This window comes from Centroberyx gerrardi, chromosome 3, assembly GCF_048128805.1.
Source record: "Centroberyx gerrardi isolate f3 chromosome 3, fCenGer3.hap1.cur.20231027, whole genome shotgun sequence".
NCBI lineage: Eukaryota > Metazoa > Chordata > Actinopteri > Beryciformes > Berycidae > Centroberyx > Centroberyx gerrardi.
The window spans coordinates 18554031-18574464 of NC_135999.1; the positions used below are offsets into that span (position 1 = coordinate 18554031).

The 20434-nt window shown below is 44.9% G+C and overlaps 2 protein-coding genes across 2 annotated transcripts; one reads left to right on the forward strand and one right to left on the reverse strand.

Moving 5' to 3' along the window:
• Window positions 1-1189: 1189 nt before the first annotated feature.
• Window positions 1190-2761, reverse strand: rasd2b (RASD family member 2b). Its single transcript, XM_071927725.2, has 2 exons — window positions 2063-2761; window positions 1190-1860 (listed from the first exon to the last, which is right to left on the reverse strand). The coding sequence occupies exons 1-2, from the start codon at window positions 2688-2690 to the stop codon at window positions 1316-1318; spliced, it is 1173 nt and encodes a 390-aa protein (XP_071783826.1). The 5' UTR covers window positions 2691-2761; the 3' UTR covers window positions 1190-1315.
• Window positions 2762-3704: 943 nt separating this feature from the next.
• Window positions 3705-15997, forward strand: mycbpap (mycbp associated protein). The gene is made up of 19 exons (XM_071927767.2): window positions 3705-3768; window positions 4925-5046; window positions 5353-5548; window positions 5714-5820; window positions 6018-6201; window positions 6561-6676; window positions 6884-7034; window positions 7140-7258; window positions 9646-9770; window positions 9927-10035; window positions 10338-10530; window positions 10689-10867; window positions 11021-11176; window positions 12963-13061; window positions 13475-13614; window positions 13774-13901; window positions 14001-14122; window positions 15598-15774; window positions 15908-15997. The coding sequence occupies exons 1-19, from the start codon at window positions 3705-3707 to the stop codon at window positions 15995-15997; spliced, it is 2577 nt and encodes an 858-aa protein (XP_071783868.2).
• Window positions 15998-20434: the final 4437 nt, after the last annotated feature.

The following is a 20434-nucleotide window of genomic DNA, read 5'->3' on the forward strand; positions in this document are numbered from 1 at the left end:
CTATTTCTCTGTTATTTTCATCTATTAACATTAATTTCACTCCACTTTAGCCCACTACACTTTACATTAGCATTAATAATGCTTTTGCCTCCCAGAAGGCAACACAAGATGCCAGCTATAGACGCAGCTATAGAATATCATTCAGAAGCCATTTGTTTCAAGTTCAGCCTCCAAAACACTAGATGATACTACATGTGATGGCAGACTTGTACCTCTTCAGTAGGTTAAGATGGTCTACTTATGTATGCTGTTTTAATGTTTTTAATGCATACTATATTTTGATGTGTATTAAGTGTGATGTCTGCTTCAGCTATATGTCAGATGATGCCAAAAACAAGTTGTCATCTCGTCTAGTTAACAAACTTGTATTCTAGGTCTAATGTCTTGGAGCTAGCCGGAAATTAAACATAGTCCTACTCCTGTTTCCCTCATTCATTTTTCCTTATGAGTGGCATCATTGATCAGGGCCTTGTTTCTTGAATTTTTAGCTTTGAGAAAGACTTGTTCATTTTCACAAAACATTGATTGAACTGTCTGAGAATCATCACGGATAAAGCTTTCACTTTCAGTGAATTCAGTGTTGAGGTGGATAGAGGGACCTATTCCAGTGATTGCTATAGTATGTAAGACAGGTGGAAAGGTAGCATTATGCAACTGGACAACTTAAGCTTTATTTTGGCTGTTTGGGCTGAGTGGGCTATAGGCTATGGACCTCTGGCAATCACGACTCCAGTTGAGTTTCAGATCTATTAGCGTTCAGACCGACAACACCAAGCGCACACACAACAAACACACATACAGGGAGAGAAAGAAGGTGGGAGGGAGAGAGAGAGAGAGAGAGAGAGAGAGAGAGAGAGAGAGAGAGAGAGAGAGAGATTTGCTATCTAATGGTTTCTGAATAGAGGTTATGCAAGAAGGATAGAATAATCAAATTCCTGACTCAACATCCTCCCACTTTCTCCTCCACAGTTTTATGTGGTAACACACACACACACACACACACACACACACACAAATAAATAAACAGCAGGTAGGCAGAAAGAAAGAAAAAACAAACGACAGAAGCAAGAAATGAAAGAAACAAAGAAGTACACAACGATATGCCTAATGACCTCTTTCAAAGAAATAAATCCCGGTTTCTCTCACACATGTATTAATGAACAAACCATTATGTTATGAAAAAGCGTTTTATTTCAAAACCATCATTTCATGTGCATGTATTCAAACAATGATAATGCATTTGTGTTAAATAGTTAGTCATGCGTTATGTGTTGTTTTATCAGCTCAACAGTTCGGTTTGTCTTATATTTGTCTCTCACTGAATCTGACATTTCTCCAGTGGTTTGCCAGGCTTTCGTGCCGTATGAGGCCCCATCACTTGACGGAGATCCGTGCTAAAACTCGGCCGGCGGGCCAGTGGGTGCAGGGCGCCGCAGGGATCATCACAGCCCGGCGTCTGGCTCCCCCTGCCCGGCGCACGGCCTGTCCGCATTGCCTGGTATGAACGGAGGGAGACTTTGCGGTGCTGAGACGGGCCAGTTTCAGTTGGCAGCCCTCCTCGCTTAGCCAAAGTCTCGAAAACTTTCTCCAGGTTAGTGCTGTCCTTCGCGGAGGTTTCAAAGTAGGCACAGTCCTCACCGAGAGCTTGGAGCACCTCTGCCCGCGACATGTCTCTCTCCGACGGGGGGAGATCCACCTTGTTGGCGCAGACCACCAAGGGAACCCGCGGCTGTGCGCACCGGTCTGGTACAGAGGATTTGATGAGCTTGGTCTTAGCCGCCAGGATCTCCGTTCGCAGGGCACACACCTCCTCGAAGGAGCGCCGGTCGTCCAGACTGAATACTAGCAAAAAAATGTCGCCTGTGGAAAAATAAAAATGGAAATATTTTCAGTTACGCACTAATAGCCTAGTTCCTACAGCCGTCTAGATAGCCTATATGATAGGCTATATTAAAAACAAACAGACAAACAAACAAACAAACAAAAAACAATATAAAACAACTTGATCAGCTATTGTGAATTCAGTTTGTATGCCAGAAACTATGACTGAACCAATACGCACCGGTAAGGATAGATAGCCGCCGCTTGGCTGGGAAGCCTCTTTCCCCGGACGCGTCCAGGATGTCAATCTGATAGGTCTCTCCGCGGATACGGAACATTTTCCTAAGGAAATCCTCGGAGGTGGGCTTGTACTCCTCCACAAATCCGTCCCGAAGGTACCTTCGAAGGATGGAGGTCTTACCGACCCGTGGCGCACCAAGAACCACGATGCGCTTACAGTTCTGCGGCTTGGTGGAGCACAGGGTTTCGTGGCGGTGCTCTTGGCCAAGCTGGCGGAGCCGGGTTTGGCCATGGAGAACCAGAGCTGCCAGCTGATCTAGCGGGGACTTCTTGCAGGGATGAGTGCTGGAGGACGTGGACACTTGTCTGATGGCTGTGCCCGAGCGCGTCTTCTTTTCCTGTTTCCACTGAGATGTGGCCACTTTTAGTATCCCCACGCCCGCTTTAATTCCAGAGGAGCTCAGGTGCTGTGAGGCGTTTTTGTACGCAAATAAGACCTTGGATGAACCGGCGCACTGCCCGTCCCTGCTGCCGTGAAATTGGGGACCATCGAGGGTCGAGCAGCCGAGCTGGTGCGGGACAGGGATGGAGGCGGTCTGTGAGCTGGTGGAGATGCTGCCTATTTCCATCGTCTTGAGAGAGGATGGTTTTGGCCAGTGGTCCTGAGCAGCAAAGTGGGCAGTGTGTCTGGTCTGACGTTTTATAGCCTACTTCACAGCTTCTCTTTGGCGAGATGGTTGATGTGCGATAGTTGTCTTTATATAGGCTATCCTCCACCCCGTGGTTCCTCCACGTCACCGCCAGGTTCTTGTCTGTCTGAGTGACAGGAGACAGGTTGTTGTGTTCTCCAGGAGAACACAGGGTTTCTACTGACTGCTTGGGAAAACATCTTTTCACATGCAATGTAAGTTTTGGTCTACAGACAGAGATGAGGCCATAGGCCATCATCACTGGTGCTAAACACAGAAAAGGGTCCTTACAGATAGCCTTAATTAAAGCCATAATCGAAGTGTCGTCCAACATGGCTCAAAGCTATATTATCATGATCAGACAGACAATAGGCTTTATAGGCATATAGGCAGAAGACCATGGCATAAATTCATTTTATATAGCCTACATAGAAAGAAAGGAAAAGAAAGAAAGAAAGAAAGAAAGAAAGAAAGAAAGAAAGAAAGAAAGAAAGAAAAACAAACAAACAAACAAACAAACACATGCAGCAGTTATTGCCTCTTGAGGAAAAAAAGACGACGTTAGGTTTCTTCAATATTTGGTTTAGGCTACTTCTCCACAGCCCGGTGGTTATTTGTGTGTCCTTGTGGGTTTGGTTGCACCACTTAGGTGAAGCGATACGGGAGGCGTCCGTTGCCATGGTTACGGAACAGCAGGAAAGTAGCTAGGGGAAAGACTAACAACAGCCAGGCTAGTTAACTGACTCTCATGTTGTTGACTTCTAAAAGTAAAACTGAGAGAATCATTTGGAAATAGAACAGGTTATATGAAGCTCTGCACTAACTGCTGGTTGGTGGATGAGTAACAATAACAAGCTCAATCCAAAAACACCTGCAAGCTTAAAGCAGGTGTGGTTAGCACTGCTAACGCTAGCCTACGTTAGCCGCCCGTAACTTATGTATTAATGAGGCAAAATGGTTCAGGATAGTGCGTCCAAGTCCACTGGAAAGAGTCCGTTAAGACCTCTAACCTCTCCAGGTCAGTTACACCCTTGTAGCCCATGTGTCTCTGTTTGTGTCTGTCTCTCCGTCTCCCTGTCTGTCTGTCTCTCTCCCCTCCTCCCTCTCTCTCTCTCTCTCTCTCTCTCTCTCTCTCTCTCTCTCTCTCTCTGTGTCTGTCTCTGTCCTCCGTCGCACATTCTTCACATTGTGACCCCTCCGCCTATTACGGTTGGACTAGTCACTAAATGAGACCAGTATGGTGGATACTCAATGTTCCCTGAATGTATGACACTTCAAACTTATTTCTGGATGTTTTATACAGGTAAAGTAAGGAAAGGTGGGCGTCAACAGAATAGAAAAGAGGAACCACAGCTTTCTAGTCTTTCAGTGATTTCAAGGCCTTAAATGAGAGGGAGGCATGATCACCTGACGTAGAATACACTAAAAGAATAATAGGATCTCAATCAGAAAACAGGTTAATGTTGTTGGTTTTTTGATAGATTAAGTTGTCTTTGAAATTTTAGTTGAGCTGATTTTTCCCAAGGACACCTCTCGCCTCCAGCAGGGCAAGACACTCATCTGAACCTATTGAGACTTGAAAACAGCAAGAGTGAGGAGAGAAAAACAGAAAAGCAAAGGAAGCAGGACTGAGGAGTAATTGTTTTCGTGGCCATGGAAACCATAATCAGGCACTGCTGGTCTGGAGAGATGAGAAATGAAGACAATTGCATAACGGTGTCAGTGTTCCAGGCCTCCCTCTCTCTCTCTCTCTCTCTCTCTCTCTCTCTCTCTCTCTCTCTCTCTCTCTCTCTCTCTCTCTCTCTCTCTGTGTGTGTGTGTGTGTGTGCGTATGCGCTAGTGTGTCTGCATAGATGTGCCCTGTCTGCATGATGAAGCAGAGCCTCTTTCCACTGTTAAAATCAGGAGATCAGTGAGTAATGCAACATGAATCACTATCTCATAGTGCCTTTAATTGTTAATACATTATCTGTGTGTGTCTCTCTCTCTGTGTGTGTGTGTGTGTGTGTGTGTGTGTGTGTGTGTGTGTGTGTGTGTGTGTTCAAATACATATTGGTCAGTGTACTATTATAGGTAATGTGATATGTCAGATTATTGTACATTGCTGAGACAGGGGCAAATTAGTGTGTTCCTCTCCTCTCCTCTCCTCTCCTCTCCTCTCCTCTCCTCTCCAGAGAAGATGAAATTATCCAAGGAGTTGTCATTCTCCTGTGTAAGTGATGAGCAGCCCCAGAACTCCATTTTTAAAGGGGAGGACAGCCAGGCTCCGGCCATTCACTCAGAGGACCTCAAGAAAGTAAGCTCACTTCGTCCATATATCCTCAGTTCCAAATGAGTTATGAGTTTCCACAAACCAGATTTAGAGTGTGTGTGTGTGTGTGTGTGTGTGTGTGTGTGTGTGTGTGTGTGTGTGTGTGTGTTGAAAATGTGCTCCACTTCTCTCTATTTTGTTTTAAAGATGTGGCATAAAAATGAATACTGCTACATCATTAGGACTAGTACCAGTGCTAATGTAAAACTAAGACTATGTATTGTGCTAGGAAAAATACCCAAACTAGTAGAGTAGGTGTGAGTGTAACTGAGTATGTGATTGTGAGTGCAGCTTCATGTACCAAAGCCACCCAAGGATCCTCAGAAGCCGGTGCTAATGACTCGTGTCCAAACGCGTAAAGCACGAACAGCTGATGAAGTCAGAAATGCAATGCGAGGGGCTGTGGCTTGTCCAGTGTCCCTGGATACTGGCTCTCAACCTCTGGACTACACAGGTGAGATGTGGTGTTTTGCCCTCATCGACAAAGGTAACAGTGGAGCACAGAAAGAGTTCATGTAGCAAGTGCACACATCCCTGATTCTCCTGTCCAGTCAATATACAGCTCAGCTCATTCATCAGATTACAGAGACACATTGAGACCCAGGCTGATGTTACTGTTTTTGCTGTTCCAACTGTATACTCGTCTCTTCAGGACCCGGAGGCCCTCGTTTTGATGGCCATGGGATGGTTCTGCCACACAGCATCCTGGGCAGCCTGGAGGATTTCAGGAGTTACCAGGAGGTCACGGGCGATACAGAGGTGAAGAGAAAACTCAGAAAAGATTGGATAGGCAAAGATGTGAACATATGAAATGAGGGTTTCACATTATCATTTCTACCTGTTAAAAAATACATGTTTAAAAATGAAATACCAAAAGCAGACCTTACATTCTGTAAACTATAGCAATACTTGGCAGCATAAGTCGTCTCTTCTTCTCTCCTCTCTCCACCTTCCAGTTGGTGAGGCGTATACCAGACTCCCAGAGAGATCATCCGTCTGAGGCCTCAGGGGGGCAGCATACTGGGGCTGGGGAGGAAGGCCTCGGGGTCCCCCCAGGCCACAGAGACATCCAGAGCAATGCCCTGCAGCACTGGCGTACGCATATGCGGCAGCGCCGACGGCAGCAGGACTTCTTATCTAGTGAGTATGTTAGAGACTGCAGCAGAGAAAAAAGCTACAGCAGGACTACAGCCTCATCACAGGCATGTCAGAGCTGCCATGATAAACTCACTTTGCCATATTTTTTTTCATCAACTGTCAAAACACCAGTCCTGCACAAAAAATAGATAAATATAAATATATATTAGAGAAAAAATATTTGAACTACTTCACATTTAACATTCCAGGCACATGAATAGTGAAAAGCTGTACCTTGTTTGCAAAAAAGCAAGCGACTTGCTATATGAAAAAAGTATTTGATTTGCCTAGGTCGGTGAAGCACTGTCACTGTCTTATTATCTCTCTCTCTCTCTCTATCCAACCCCCCTCCCTCCTCCAAGATTTGCTCCATAGGCCAGCGGAGAACTTGTTGATGAACCAAGCCAACCGTTTCAGAGAAACTCAGGAGCAGAGAGAACTTATGAATCAAGTCCTGCCAGTCCTACACTCTGGATATGTACGGCATCTCTACTGTGTCTCTAATTATCTGTCACAGTGTCTCATTAGAGTTACATTTCTCCAATTCCTAAGATCTCTCTAACTGTCCCTCCCTCTGAGCTCCGCTCTGGACATACTGTTAAGACAGCACTTATGTCTCTCTATCACTGTCTCTATTGGTTCTTCATTATACATGCGTGTGTGTGTCTTTATCTCAATGCCCTAGGGTTACCGTGTGGGCAGTGAGTTCTGGAGTCTCCCCCAGCGCTTTGGAGATGAGCTGAGTGGCATCACAGCCACCCTGACTCAGACAGAGCAGGGCAAGCGGGAGGCTGTCGTACATGTAGGGCAACCACACAGCATATGCCAGGAGTCAGGTACTTAGGACTTAAAGACACAGACACGCACACACACACATACACATACAGCCTCTCTATAAGTTAACCCTTACTCTCTCCGTGGGAAAATGTGTCTTCTTGTAGGAAACCTTTGTGCTGAGACGTTGCATTCAGCCACTCGGACCTGGGAGCAGAGTATGTACCTGCAGCACCAGCGCCAGGAGCTCAGAGAGGTTCTAAAGGACATGGACTTCAACAAGCCGGTAACACAAATTCAGTGAACTTGTGTTACCTTTTTGGCTTGAGCTGGAGGGAATGCATAGAAACATAACAAAGAATGCAGCTATGGCTCAGTAGTGCTTCAATTAGTACGGTTTGTCTTCTGGTAGACATTGCATATCCATTGTTCTGTTCCAGCTCCTAAAAAGTTGTTTAAACATAAAAGGGTGATGGCGGGGAGGTTAAGTATTGCTGTCCTTCAGTTTTTTACTTTAACCCACATTTATCACCTGGGACGTGTTGTGTATTTTACGTTATACAACGGGCAGCTTCAGCCAAGCAATCTGACAAGACAAGTTCCAGCTGTGCTGACATTTCCCATAAAGCATGGGAAGACTTGAATCAAAACCACAGTATAAATAGGTACTATATAAATAAAGTTTTACTCACTTACTTCCGGTGTTAACTGTTGTATAAAAGCCATATTACACTTGGGGATGTTATTTACTGTGATTTTGGGTACTTTGGTGCTGCCTTTGACGGTCTAGTCTAGTGCAACGCCATTGTACCCATAATGACAGTAAAGAACATCTTCTCAGCTGTTGCTAAATTAAAAGAGGTGTGATGCCTCTACATACTTTCTTACTTTGGAGTAGTTATCTAATCATTTGTCTGAAAGTTGTGAGACCATATTCCAAGTCACACATTGTTCACATTGGACTTTCAATAGTGTGTATTTTCCTGATTTCTTATATACAGCTCTAGGCTCTAGATCTAGGTGGCTTCATCACTTGCTTTACCACAAAAAAACACAAAAATTGGACCACTCCTCATCCCTCCACACAACTCTGCCCCAGGTCCCCCACCCCTCACCACCTCAGGGTGCTCTGCCTCTGGCTGCTGGTGCTAGATAGCTGCCCTTAATTGCATCTCCTTAACCAGCCTGCGATCATGCAGCCAGGGGCACACTGTGCCTGGATGTTCTGTACCAGAAACAAGCTACATAGACAGGGCAGACAAGCACACGCCCACATACACACATATGCGTGCAAGCACGCACACATGCACACACATACGCACACACACACACGCACACACACGGACTGTTTATATGCTGTTTGAACATATGTGATGTATTATATACCTGTAAAATATAAATACACACATGCACATGATAATAATGAAGCACTGAAGCACTTCCACACACACTCCTCATGCATGAATGTGCACACGTACAGAAGGTACAGTTATGAAATCCGGTGCGTGTCCAGCCATAGAGTAGCAGTGTTGTGGTCTGTGGGGTAACAGAGCCCAAGAGAAGGGACCAGACTTGCCCGACTGCTCTCAGCATTACAATAACTCCATCACTGGGGGGTCCTGGGGCACAGCCAGTTCTGTCTCACACACATACATAAATGTACACTTCTCTGCACAGGCAGTTCCCATTAAACCTCATTAACACCTTGAGTAACATGTGCTGATTATGAAAAGGTTTATTCAAATTACATCTTTCTCTTTGTCTCTCGGTCTCCTCCTAACTCTCTCTCTCCTCTCTCTCCTTCTCACACACAGATACACACACACCCACCTGTGACAGTGATATAACAGAAAATGGTAGCAGTGTGTTCTGTCGTGCTGGTGGTTAATATGATGCTTAGGTGGTTTGGGGTCTGAAGTACCTTCTGACAAACAGACAGACAAAGACAGATCGTCCTGTTGGCAGCGGACTAACCCATGGCATCGTGACAGATGTGCAAAGGGAGACAGAGGGGGACAAGATGGCGGGATAAAGAGAGAAAAGGAGAGAGCAGGAAATAAAAGCAGGGTACTAAGGGAGTGAGAGTGGTGAAAGAAAATTGAACACATGGCTTGAGGTGTGGAGAAGTTTGAAAGAGAAAGACAGGAGGAGAGTGAGAACAATGGGTTGTGTGAAAGACGGTGACCTACTGTACTTAGATGCTTTACACTGTTGGGAGGGTATGAACATATATGACAAGACATGTCATATAGATAGATAGATAGATAGATAGATAGATAGATAGATAGATAGATAGATAGATAAATAGATAGATAAATGGTGCGGAAGGTTAGAGTGTAGGAAATGGACCTGGATAAGCTTTCTCTGTCAGTCTGAACTGGACAACCTGTTCCACACCACCTCCTATTGCCACTGTAGGTTTTATAAGACCCCTCATTTTGTCTTCTCTAGCTGTACTTTCTGGAAATGAGTGGACAGGACATATGTACTGATGCCAGATTGAACAGTGCTTTGAGTATTTCAGGATATGTGTGACAAGCTGAGACCCCAAAGAGCAAGAGGACATCACATCATATTTACCAAAGTGCCAAAACCAGCAGTTTAATTTTGAGTGTAGGTACCAGAATAAGGGTTGGATATACAAACCCAACCTCTGTGTCTCTCTCATTACAGGACATTGATGGATTGGAGGTGATTGGCTCTGGCAAGCCATTCACTTCTGTCACAGTGTATCGCAGCCCCTTACTGGAGGAGGAAGAAGAGGAGAAGGAGCAGAAAAAGATGAAGCAGGAGAACCTGTAAGAAATTAATAAATGACTGTCTGCCTACCTGATTTATTAGATAATTGCCTGACTGAATGAATACATGACTAACTGACTTGTTGAATAACTCACAGACTGACTGACTGCGTGGCTGCCTGAGTGAGTGGTAATGCTGGCTTGTTCTCTCCTCAGTGATCCTTTGGCGCAGTATGACGATGTTGTGTTGGATGCACTGCTGATTCCTGCCTTGAGGTTTTGTGGCCAGCCAGCCCACTGGACAGGCAGCTCCACCTCTTATCAGGTACAGAACAGCCTTCACACAGTGCCACTCAGTCAGTCAGCTCCAACGGGGCACAAATACACATTCACACACAAACACACACACCTTCTTTCTATGTGTTGTAGGTGACATTTGTGCTCAGTTGTGTCCAGCTGGGGCCAATGTGTATATCTGCAGCACCGACTCCACACACACAACTATAAGCAGATGGATAGGTTACATGTTATATGCTTTACCGCGTTTGACCTTTGAGACTCGTATTGCCTCTCCATAATCCCTTAATTTGTCTCACCTTATCTCATTCTCCATCATTCCCTGCTCAGGGAGAGGTAGGAATCAGTGCCAGGATAAACTTTGAGGCCCTGACTGGAGAAAGAGCCTCTTCCCACCTGGAGCTGCACAATGAGGGCAGCACAGCCCTCTACTACACCTGGCAGCAGCTGCCTCTGCCACACAGCTTTCCTAACCTGCGCTCACAAACAACCACTCCGCACTTCTACTTCAACTCCTCCACAGGTACACACGCAAACCCACAGGCAGACACCTGTTGCTACCACTCGTCCACGTCAGAAATTGTTTTGTGTTATTTTTTACTCTAATGTCAGCCCTTTGTGTCTTTCAACCAGTACTCAACCTGTCTTTCCACTCCCCACTCTGCTTCCCCTCCCCTCTAGGTGTGATCCTTCCAGGTGATACCCAGCAGGTGGAGTTCGTATTCAAGTCAGAGGTGCCAGGTATCAGGAGTGAAGTATGGCAGCTCAACACCCACCCTGTGCTGCTGGGAGGAGCCTCCATGCAGGTCACACTGAGGGGAGTGGCGTTGTACCAGGACAAGACTGCAGACCACAAGCTGGCCATAGAGGTGGCGTATAGTTAAATTGGTGTGTGTGAAAGAGAGAGAGACACGAAGAGACAGATTCAAAGAGGTTTTAGTGAACTGAGGGAACCCTTCCATATATGTGTCTGTGTGTGTGTGTGTGTCTGTGTCTGTGTGTGTGGGGGTGAGTACGTGCAGAGGGAGCTGGAGAAGAAGGTGGTGGTAAAAGTGTGTCGGTCGATGGTGTATGAGGTGCTGCGGGGGGTTCGGACCCCAGAGAGACCCAGCTCTCCTGCAGAGCTCTACATCACTGAAGAACAAGAGTTCCTCCGCAAAAACCCCAAGGTAAACAGTAGGGGTGGATGTACTGGATTGAATTTCCTATAAGCATCTCACACTTGTCTTAGTGCTGAGTGTAGTGACATGTGTATTGATTGTACAAAGTCTTCGTAGGGCCACAGCATTGCCCACACAGTATGAAGCTATAAAATAGATCATCATTTTATCATCACCTAGATAAAATAGATGAGTGATGAATTCCTCTCTCTCACTGTGATAGGATGTTTGAGACACATTACTCATCATAGCTCAGGAAAACACCATTTCATCCACAATCTATCCAAAAGTCATTTTTCTTTGGAGAGAAAGTTTGCGGTTCATGTTTAGTTCAGGTTTAATTTTAGTCACACCGCCTCATCCAGTGTACGATGACCCCTTAATGAACCCATTCATCTTGTTCTGTTTGACATTTAGCTGGCTGTAGGCTAGGTTATGATCAGCTCATTATGGCAGCCCCTTCCCAACCTGGATTCTGTGTCCACGTTCATGTAGTGCACCACAATTATATTGCCACAATAATTCATATTAGCTCATTAACTGACAGCATCTTATAACTGCTAATATCTTAAGCCAGTCACACTGTCACACCACAATGAGGTTCTGTTGACAATGCAGTGGGGTCCTGCCTATAATTGGGTTAATTGGAAGGCTGATTAGATTGGTCTAGTGAATATGGAGCATGGCTGCCTTAAGTCTCCTGAGCCAATTGCCCATAGACATGACAGAGAGAGAGATAGAGAGGTGGTATACACACACACACACACTAGAAAGTGTAACTAAACAAACAAAGGAGAAGAGTGAAATATCCTCTCTTAAAATAGGTCATTGTAACCTATAATTGTCATAAATGGAGGACAAATGAGTAAGGGGATTTTTCCTTACAAAGTCACATCTGTCATTACCAACCATTAGGATCATTACAGCTCTCCAGGCCTTTTTCACGTGAATATATTCTGTCACCGCAAAAGGTGACACACATCTATCTACTCCCCCCTTGAGGAGTAGATAAAAAGGATGGCATGCATCATAGTTACTGGAGGAGGATGGCTATTATGATGATTATTTTCCTGTTGTGCGACAGTAATTTGTGTCCAGGGGAGTCTCGTGGTCAAACTCTGCTGCGTGTGGTTTCTCCATGCACTTACACACACATGCAGATACACACACATACTGTACATACAGTACATGCACACACTGCAGCTGACTTGGCACATACCACTTCAGGTTGTTAAAGGATGCATTCATTGATTTTGGACCTACAGTTTGGAGCCATAGAGAATATTGGCAGCGAACTCCGTTGCCAGGCCTCTTGCTGCTAACAAACAGTCCAAATGGGGTTTGTCAAAATATCTCCAAAAAAGCCATTTGTAGGCTCCACAGTAGAGTTTAGAGTAAAAGGAAAAGTTGCAAAGTATGTAAGTTAAAATTTGCTCTGATTTCATGACTCAGTTCTGCCATCACGCACACTTTCACTAAACAGAAAATCACAGAACTATTTTTCTCTGCTGCAGCACAGACTGCTGTGGGGTGAAAGTGCGCTACTGGCAGCATGATCTAGTTTTGCAGACAGTCAGGTCAGATTGTAAACAACGAGGAGTCGAGGAGTGTTTGGGAGAAAACTATCCACTGAGTGAAAATGGTGCAGTGCTGCTGCTTTCTGGGCTGTGTTGGTTGCCATATTGGTGCCGATATTCTCTGTGGCTCCAAGTATTATAGGTATGTGTGAGACACATTTTATATACGTCCAAAATCGATGAACTTGAATCCTTTAAGCTCCATCCTTGTGTTTTAGCTGCAGTACCGCTGTGAACCAGTGGAGGCGCTAAAGAGACTGTGGCAGGAGGTGACTCCAGGACACAGCTGGGATCTCTCTGGGGATACACTCAGACAGGTAGGGACATCAACTAGCTACATGGTGTGTAATAACACTTAATCAGTAAAAATAAAACAAAAACGTAACATTAATTATAGTTTAAGGTCAATTGAAGTGTTTGATCTCAAGGGCCTCCTGGAAGCTCAGTCTTCCAATGTGTATTTGGGTTGAGTTTCCGATCACCTGAATCCTGTCCCATGACATACTGTGGCATTGCTCTTTGTCTCTTTTCCTCTCAGTCTTCACTATCACTACCATATGTGATATTTATCCAGAATTCAACTGAAATGAAAATACTTGAAGTTGTGTGGACCGCCCACTCTCCTGTAAAAAAAAAGCAAAGGATTTGTCATACCATGATGATGCATGAAAGAGATGAAAGACCATTTGAGATGATATTTTTGTGCGTTCATCATTGACCTCTACCTAAGGTGGTGCTGTCTCTGCCGGACCAAGAGTCAGCCCAGGACAGCCTGACCAGAGAGCAGGGTCTGGCCCGGCTCAACTCCCTGCTTCTGCAGCTCTCTCAGCCGCTGCTCAAACACAACCCTCTAACAGCAGCAACTATAGGGTGAGGCATGCGCACACACAAACACACACCACTGCCACGGACTACCAACTGTATGAGTCAAGCAGAATCTCTCTAGCAGCACCTCGCTCTCTCATACACACACGCCTGCACACACAGCAGTCAGCCCATGAGTTGTGTGGTGTGTGGTGCCCCCTGCAGGCAGCAGCTGTGGGGGAAGCTGCTGGACAGGCTGGCCAGTGAGGCCATTTGGCTCAGACACCTGCTGGGCCTGCCGGAGACAGACACATGGACCGAAAAAACACAAGAACCCCTAATCCCTGACCACGGTACGTCTCCAATACACACACATACACACACACATGCACTATAAACACTGATGAAAGTATTTAATGCGTACCGATTACAACAATGTGATTACATTCTAGTTTTGGTGGAGAATATCAAGAAAGATGAGAAGAGTGAGAAAAAGGGAGGATCACCTGCTAAGGAGGAGAAGAGTGGAGACAAAAAAGGAGAGTCCAAGTCAGCAATGGAGAAATCGGTGGAGGTGAGAAGAAAATGTGTATATATACAATGTGTGTATACATGTATATGTGTGTGTGTAGGTGTATGTGTGTGTGTATGTGTGTGTGTGTGAGAGAGAGAGAGAGTGCATGCGTGTCTGTGTAGCTTATTCAACTGTGTCTACAAAAAGACAGGCGACTATACAACCTCATGCCACTGAGTGGCAGTAGATTCTAAAGCATTTTGATTATGAACATGAGTAAGCCTGTGTGTATAGGTGCATGAGTGTATGGGAATGTGTGCGTGTGTGTGTGCATTTGTGCCTGTGTTTGTACAGTTCAGGGTGTGTTAACCATCCAACATCTAATGTCAAAAACAGACATTGCACATCCAGTCTTCCCACTAATCCTGGTCCACAAAGCTAATCTTCCATTTCCAGTCTTTTGGCCACTTGAGAAGTCATTATTTCTTTGCAATAGAATATGGGAGTAAACATTCACATGTTTGGAATGTGACTGACTGGGCGAGATAACCAGTAAAAAACTGCAATGTCATTTTTGAAATGCTTTTTCAGGATTGCAGGTTTTCGGACACTTAGGCCTAGTTTTAATGCAGATTTTTGTTTTCCTGCTCCCATCCACCTCCCACCCCCATTATGCCCTGCTTTTTTTTGCGTTGTCCCTAATCATGAACCTTATTTTCATAGCAACTGTTCGTTTCCAGTGTAGAGGCTGATGGAGCTGCTTCAATCACAGGTAGATTAGGTGGGGCATCCTCGTGGCTCAGTTGGCTAAGGCGTGTACTAATGTAAATGAGATATCCTGGGTTCGAATCCAGCCTGTGACTTTTGTCGCATGTCACCCCCCTCCCTCTCTCCCAATCTTGTGTATCCTGTGTATTTCCACTGTCAACTATCAAATAAAGGCAAGAAGAGCCCCAAAAATTACCTTAAAAAGAAATAAATTGGAGACACAGTCTTCCCTTTATATTTTGCTGAGTGATTTTCTCGTCTCTCTCTGATGGTTGAGTCATAGGTGAGGTACAGCCATACAGCCTATTAGTCATTGGGTACCATGGTAACAGAACACTGTGTGAAAATGTGCACCTGCTCTTTAACTGTGTGTCCAGGGTGTGAATTGATGGCACCTGTACCAGGCTTAGCCATCTGCGACACACACACACACACACACACACATGGTGAGGGAAATCTGTACACTAGCTAAAACAGTACAGTACATCCAAAACAAAAACTCCATCAAATATGCAGTAGGCCCTTTTTCATACTATGATCTTCATGTAAGACACAGCCATACTGTGCCATTCACACTCATAGTGGACACGTACCAACCAACTCATTCTGGAGATGCTAACATCGTGTATGCACAATAAAAACACCCACTGTTTTTATTTTATCCCATTAGTAAATTATGCTAATCTCCTCTCTCTCTCTCTCTCTCTCTCTCTCTCTCTCTCTCTCTCTCTCTCTCTGCCTTTCATCTGTCTGTCCTGAGAAAGAAGAGGGGGAGAAGAGGGGAGGAAGTGGGGAAGCGTCCTGGGGGAAAGCAAGGGAAGGAGCTGGCTACAGAGCCCGGGCTGACTGATGCCAGTCCACAGAGCGTCGACCACCAACCTCCTGACGACCACAGCATCAAGCCAGAGGTGATGGACAGATACAGGAGGCGCCTGCACCAAGAGGCTAGTGCTTTAGTTGTTTTTACATACAATTTTCATTTTACCGGTTTCCACTATTGTGCACTTTGTCATCCTATCTGTCTGTCTGTCTGTCTGTCTGTCTGTCTGTCTGTCTATCTATCGACTGATCCATCAGGTTTATGTTCTAATGGAAGGCCTGGTGGAGACCCTGTGTGATCTTGTGGACGAACTTAAAGAGGGCGAGGGACAGGAACCAGAACTGTAGCACGATGACTGACTGGACTGCGGACACACACCCACACCCACACCCACACACACACACGCACATACACACACACTCACATAAAACCATCTCAAACAACATTTTTTCACAACAAGATCCGATTCTCTCCCAGCAATCCGAGAGATACTGAACATTCCACAGAGAGAAGAAAACAGGTTGGAATTCACACACACACACACACACACACACACACACACACACACACACACACACACATACACTACTGAACTACTTAAGTTTAACAACTTTTGTGTCACATAACCATCCTGCATTCCTACTATTGTTACTATGAAATCAATAAAACTTTCTACTCCTACATACAGTAGATGCATCTAGACTGCCATTTATTCTCTCTCTCTCTCTCTCTCTCTCTCTCTCTCTCTCTCTCTCTTCCTCTCCCTCTCCTCACTCTCACTCACACACACTATCGGAGGATAGTGGGTTAACAGTACCGCTGACTCTGCAAACGACGCGCCCCCGTCCCCGCCTCCCTTTCGCTCCCCGTTGTGTATGCTGTGTATGCTATGCGTGCCTGGCTGCCGGTATGCGTGTATGGGGGTGCCTGAGTGAGAGAGGGAGTGAGTGAGCGGCTGTGCACTGTGGCTTATCCTTGTCCTATGCGGATTTCACCACTGCCTGCCCGATTGGCTGGCATCATCCAGTGTAGGCCTGGCTTTAAACGCTCCCATGTTCATTCACGGATCCTAAAAACACAAAAGTATTCGGCTCTTTCTTCACGTTTGCCGGACATAGGTGCGGGGATAAATTGTGGTTGCCCTGCGCCGTTGGTGCTAGTATCAGCCGATCCCAGCGGAGGGGATATATCGGATCTATCGACGCTGTGGACTGGGAGAGCAAAAAAAGGCAGAGGCGAGGATGCTCGGTGGACACGGCGAGAGATGAGCAATGGGCAAGGTAAGCGGCATGTTGTGGTCCCAGGTTTTGTTCCTGATGTAGGCTACGTTCTGTTTGTGCGTGATGAGTAGCCTTTATTTACTTGCAGCCCAGAAAAGCAACGCTTTACTGAGATAATTACAAATGCCTGTATTTAGTGCATGTCCTCAACGGCTCAAACAATACTGCACGTTGGCCTTGCACAGGAATCTACACATGGCAACCCGCACAGGGAGTGCACCGCAAGAGGGGGCGTGTATACGCGCGCGCGTATACACTGGTGTGTGTGTGTGTGTGTGTGTGTGTGTGTGTGTGTGTGTGTGTGTGTGTGTGTGTGTGTGTGTGTGTGAGTGAGGGGGGAGGAGGCAAGGGGGTGGAGGTAGGCCCGTTAATGTATTATGCAGACTTAGCATGGACGCCCTCTATCGCCACCTGTCAAATACAGTACACCTGCTTTTCCAACGCGCATGCGCATCTCTAAACGTGGATGAGGGGGTGACGTAACACACCTCTGTGGTACCAAAAGCGCTCCTCTTCCCCGAGTTTCAGCAATTATCCAAATCTGTTCGTCGGAGGCACTGCAGAGGGCAGATAGGGACTCTGTTTACGCATCAGAGCAGGTCGTGTCAGCTTATAGACTCAGTCACTTACATCCAACACCGGCCTGCTCCACCCGGCTTTCCTACTGTCATTTAAAGGGTAATGTCCAACAGGGTATGCAGGGCACATATTTTAGGGTCCCGGATTCACGTGTAGATAAAATAAATACATTTTTCACACAGAGATAATTTTGCATACTATCTGACTCTCTTTAAAAGTTGTATAATGAGCTATTTTTAGTATAATTTGCCACATCTAACTGGGTGGGCACTTCATAATACAGATGGAAACTGTACAGCCCAGCCTAGTTTGGGATTTTAGTGGTGCACATAAATTGTCCTTTCTTGTTATGTATTCCTTCTCTCCATCTCTCTCACACACACTTTCTTACTTTCTGCTAATTCCTTTACCAGGCATTCCCATCCCCTGTTCTCTCAATTTGTTTTGAAAGTTGTCAAGCAGGCTGCAACACAGAGACTGATCATATTACTCCCACCTTGGTGCCAGCCACAATGTGAAATATCTGTAGTGGCCATAAGGGTCAGATTATGGGACAAAAAGAGCAGAGAAAGACAGCACCTGCAATAGTTTGATACACCTGTGTGTGTGTGTGTGTGTGTGTGTGTGTGTGTGTGTGTGTGTGTGTGTGTGTGTGTGTCTGATATGTCAGAACGCAGAGCCGAAGATGATTTTGCAGAAAGGTGATACCGGTTGAAGTTGCTGAGCTTTACTTTCTTCTCTGTGCCCTTCATCCTCTCTCTCTCTCTCTCTCTCTCTCTCTCTCTCTCTTTGTCTCTTGCACATGCACAGACACACAGACTCACTCTCCTCTCACCCTTTTCTGTCTGTGTCCCTCCTGTGTGTATTGCAGTTCCTTAGTACTTCTGCTGATGTGTGCATTTCCGCAGGACAAGGCATCCTATGACTTGTTCCACAACCTTTGTGGACTGTTGAACAGCAGGGAATAGTGCCATTGTGTGAAATATTTTACACGCACATTGTCATGGTATTAGAGACTGTTTAGTCTGTTTAACACAAAAAAATGAAAAATGAAAATGAAAACAATTATAAAGATAAAATAAATTATACACGGATCTTTAAAGAGATGTCCCAGGACTTAAAATGGGGAGGCTGCAAGTCAAAATAAAAAAGTCCTTCTTCTTCTAATCACTTGTCAAAATTTTATAAAAATGTCCCTCTAAATAGTCAAAAATGTACACCTCTAAATGTAATAAAATACATCAAATGATTACATATTTGTTACTTAAGAAGGACTAGAACATTTTAACTGATGATGTAATAATAATATTGACTAATAATGTAACAACTCCAGTTGTTTAATTCTTCTTATTCTTGTTACATTATTACATCATCAAATAGATCATCAAATAAATATACTACACCTCTTATGAAGTAATAATTGCTTGTTAATATAATGATGTGATGTTATTATCCGGCAATTTGGTACATTAACATGTTTTAATATTACATAATTAAATTTCCAACCCACATTTTAACATTTTATCAAGTTATTACATTATCCAGAAGTTATTACATTATCAGTTGCTACAGACCTTATAGTAAGAAGCAGTGTGAAGGTTAGAACAAGTGGTTCAAGTGTTTCAGATAAAGATAAGATAAGATAAGATAAGATAAGATAAGAAATACTTTCATTGTCCCTGTGGGGAAATTTGTGTTGGACTCTGTGTTGCTGTGTGTCCAGTTTGTATTCAGATTGCTGAATGCAGCACCAGCTGTCAGCTTGGTTGCACTGGTTTTTCTCAGTTTCAAAACTCAATCACAATGTTTCAAGCCACAGTGTAGTTTCATTCAGGCCAGCTGATGATCAGAAGGATGGTTTAGTTGAAAAGTATGACCATCTTTAATGAAATGAATTTGACAGTTTAGTAGGCCGATGATTAATGAGATGAGGTTTGGTTTAGTGGGGTTACCCTAGATCGGCTTTGGTTTAGTAGGTTAATTATGGACTGTGTCTGTGAAAGCTCTCAGGCGCAGGGAGAGGAAGAAGTATCACAGGAGCCTTAATGATGAATTCCCTTGCGCCCTCACTGAAATATGAATTTGGAAAGGAAAATGGGTTGTGTGTGTACGTGTGTGTGTGTGTGTGTGTGTGTGTGTGTGTGTGTGTACATGTGTGTGCATGTGTATGTGTGCGTGTGTGTATGTGTGCACGCGCACTCACACAGGCGCGCATATGTGCGTGTTGGCCTGAATAAAATAAGCTACCAGGAAGCCTCGTCAGACACCTGAGTGCCAGCACTTTTTATGACCCACTTCCTTTTGAGTGGGCACCAACTAACACTGAGCCACTCATTCAATCATAATCATCAGCCCTTGTTTATATCTCGCACTATATTAAGATCGAGGCAGGTAGATGCATTTTGGGTTAGTGTCAGAACAGGCCTACGATCCAAATGAAATCAATGGTTGAAGTCGTCTGCTTGACTCCTTGTTTTGCTTCCTCTCTCATCCTGAGTGTATGGATTCATGATTTCTCACAATTGTCTTTTTTGACATATTTTAAGTCAGACAAGGAAAGCGGATGCAAGGAAGCATCAGAGGTTGGAGTTTTTTTTGTTTTTTTGTTTTTTTTTTGGTCAACCTGACCATGTGTGAGCCCAAAGTTCATCCCTAGATTTTTGTCCAGGTCCCATTTTCAACCAAAGTCATTTAGTCGGAATTAATGGCTACTTAGCTCACCCTAAAAGACCCTAGAAGGAGTGAGATAGACATAAATCTACTTTTGGGTTTTATTTGTTCACATAAATTGTCTTTGACCCCCCTCCCTCATCTCTTCCACACAGTGGCGTCCCTAACTCCTGACAGAAGAGAGGAGCCTTCACTGCCATAACTACCTCTTCATCCCAACTCCAGTCCGCTTTCCTCCCTCCACCTCCTCCCTCC

Excerpts from the sequence above, each read along its gene's own strand:
- rasd2b (XM_071927725.2), bottom strand. The coding sequence starts at position 2,690 with ATGGAAATAGGCAGCATCTCCACCAGCTCACAGACCGCCTCCATCCCT. Across the intron at positions 1,861-2,062 it reads GCGGCTATCTATCCTTACCG|GCGACATTTTTTTGCTAGTA; the intron begins GTGCGTATTGGT and ends ATTTTTCCACAG.
- mycbpap (XM_071927767.2), top strand. The coding sequence starts at position 3,705 with ATGGTTCAGGATAGTGCGTCCAAGTCCACTGGAAAGAGTCCGTTAAGA. Across the intron at positions 3,769-4,924 it reads AAGACCTCTAACCTCTCCAG|AGAAGATGAAATTATCCAAG; the intron begins GTCAGTTACACC and ends TCTCCTCTCCAG. Across the intron at positions 13,615-13,773 it reads CTAACAGCAGCAACTATAGG|GCAGCAGCTGTGGGGGAAGC; the intron begins GTGAGGCATGCG and ends TGCCCCCTGCAG.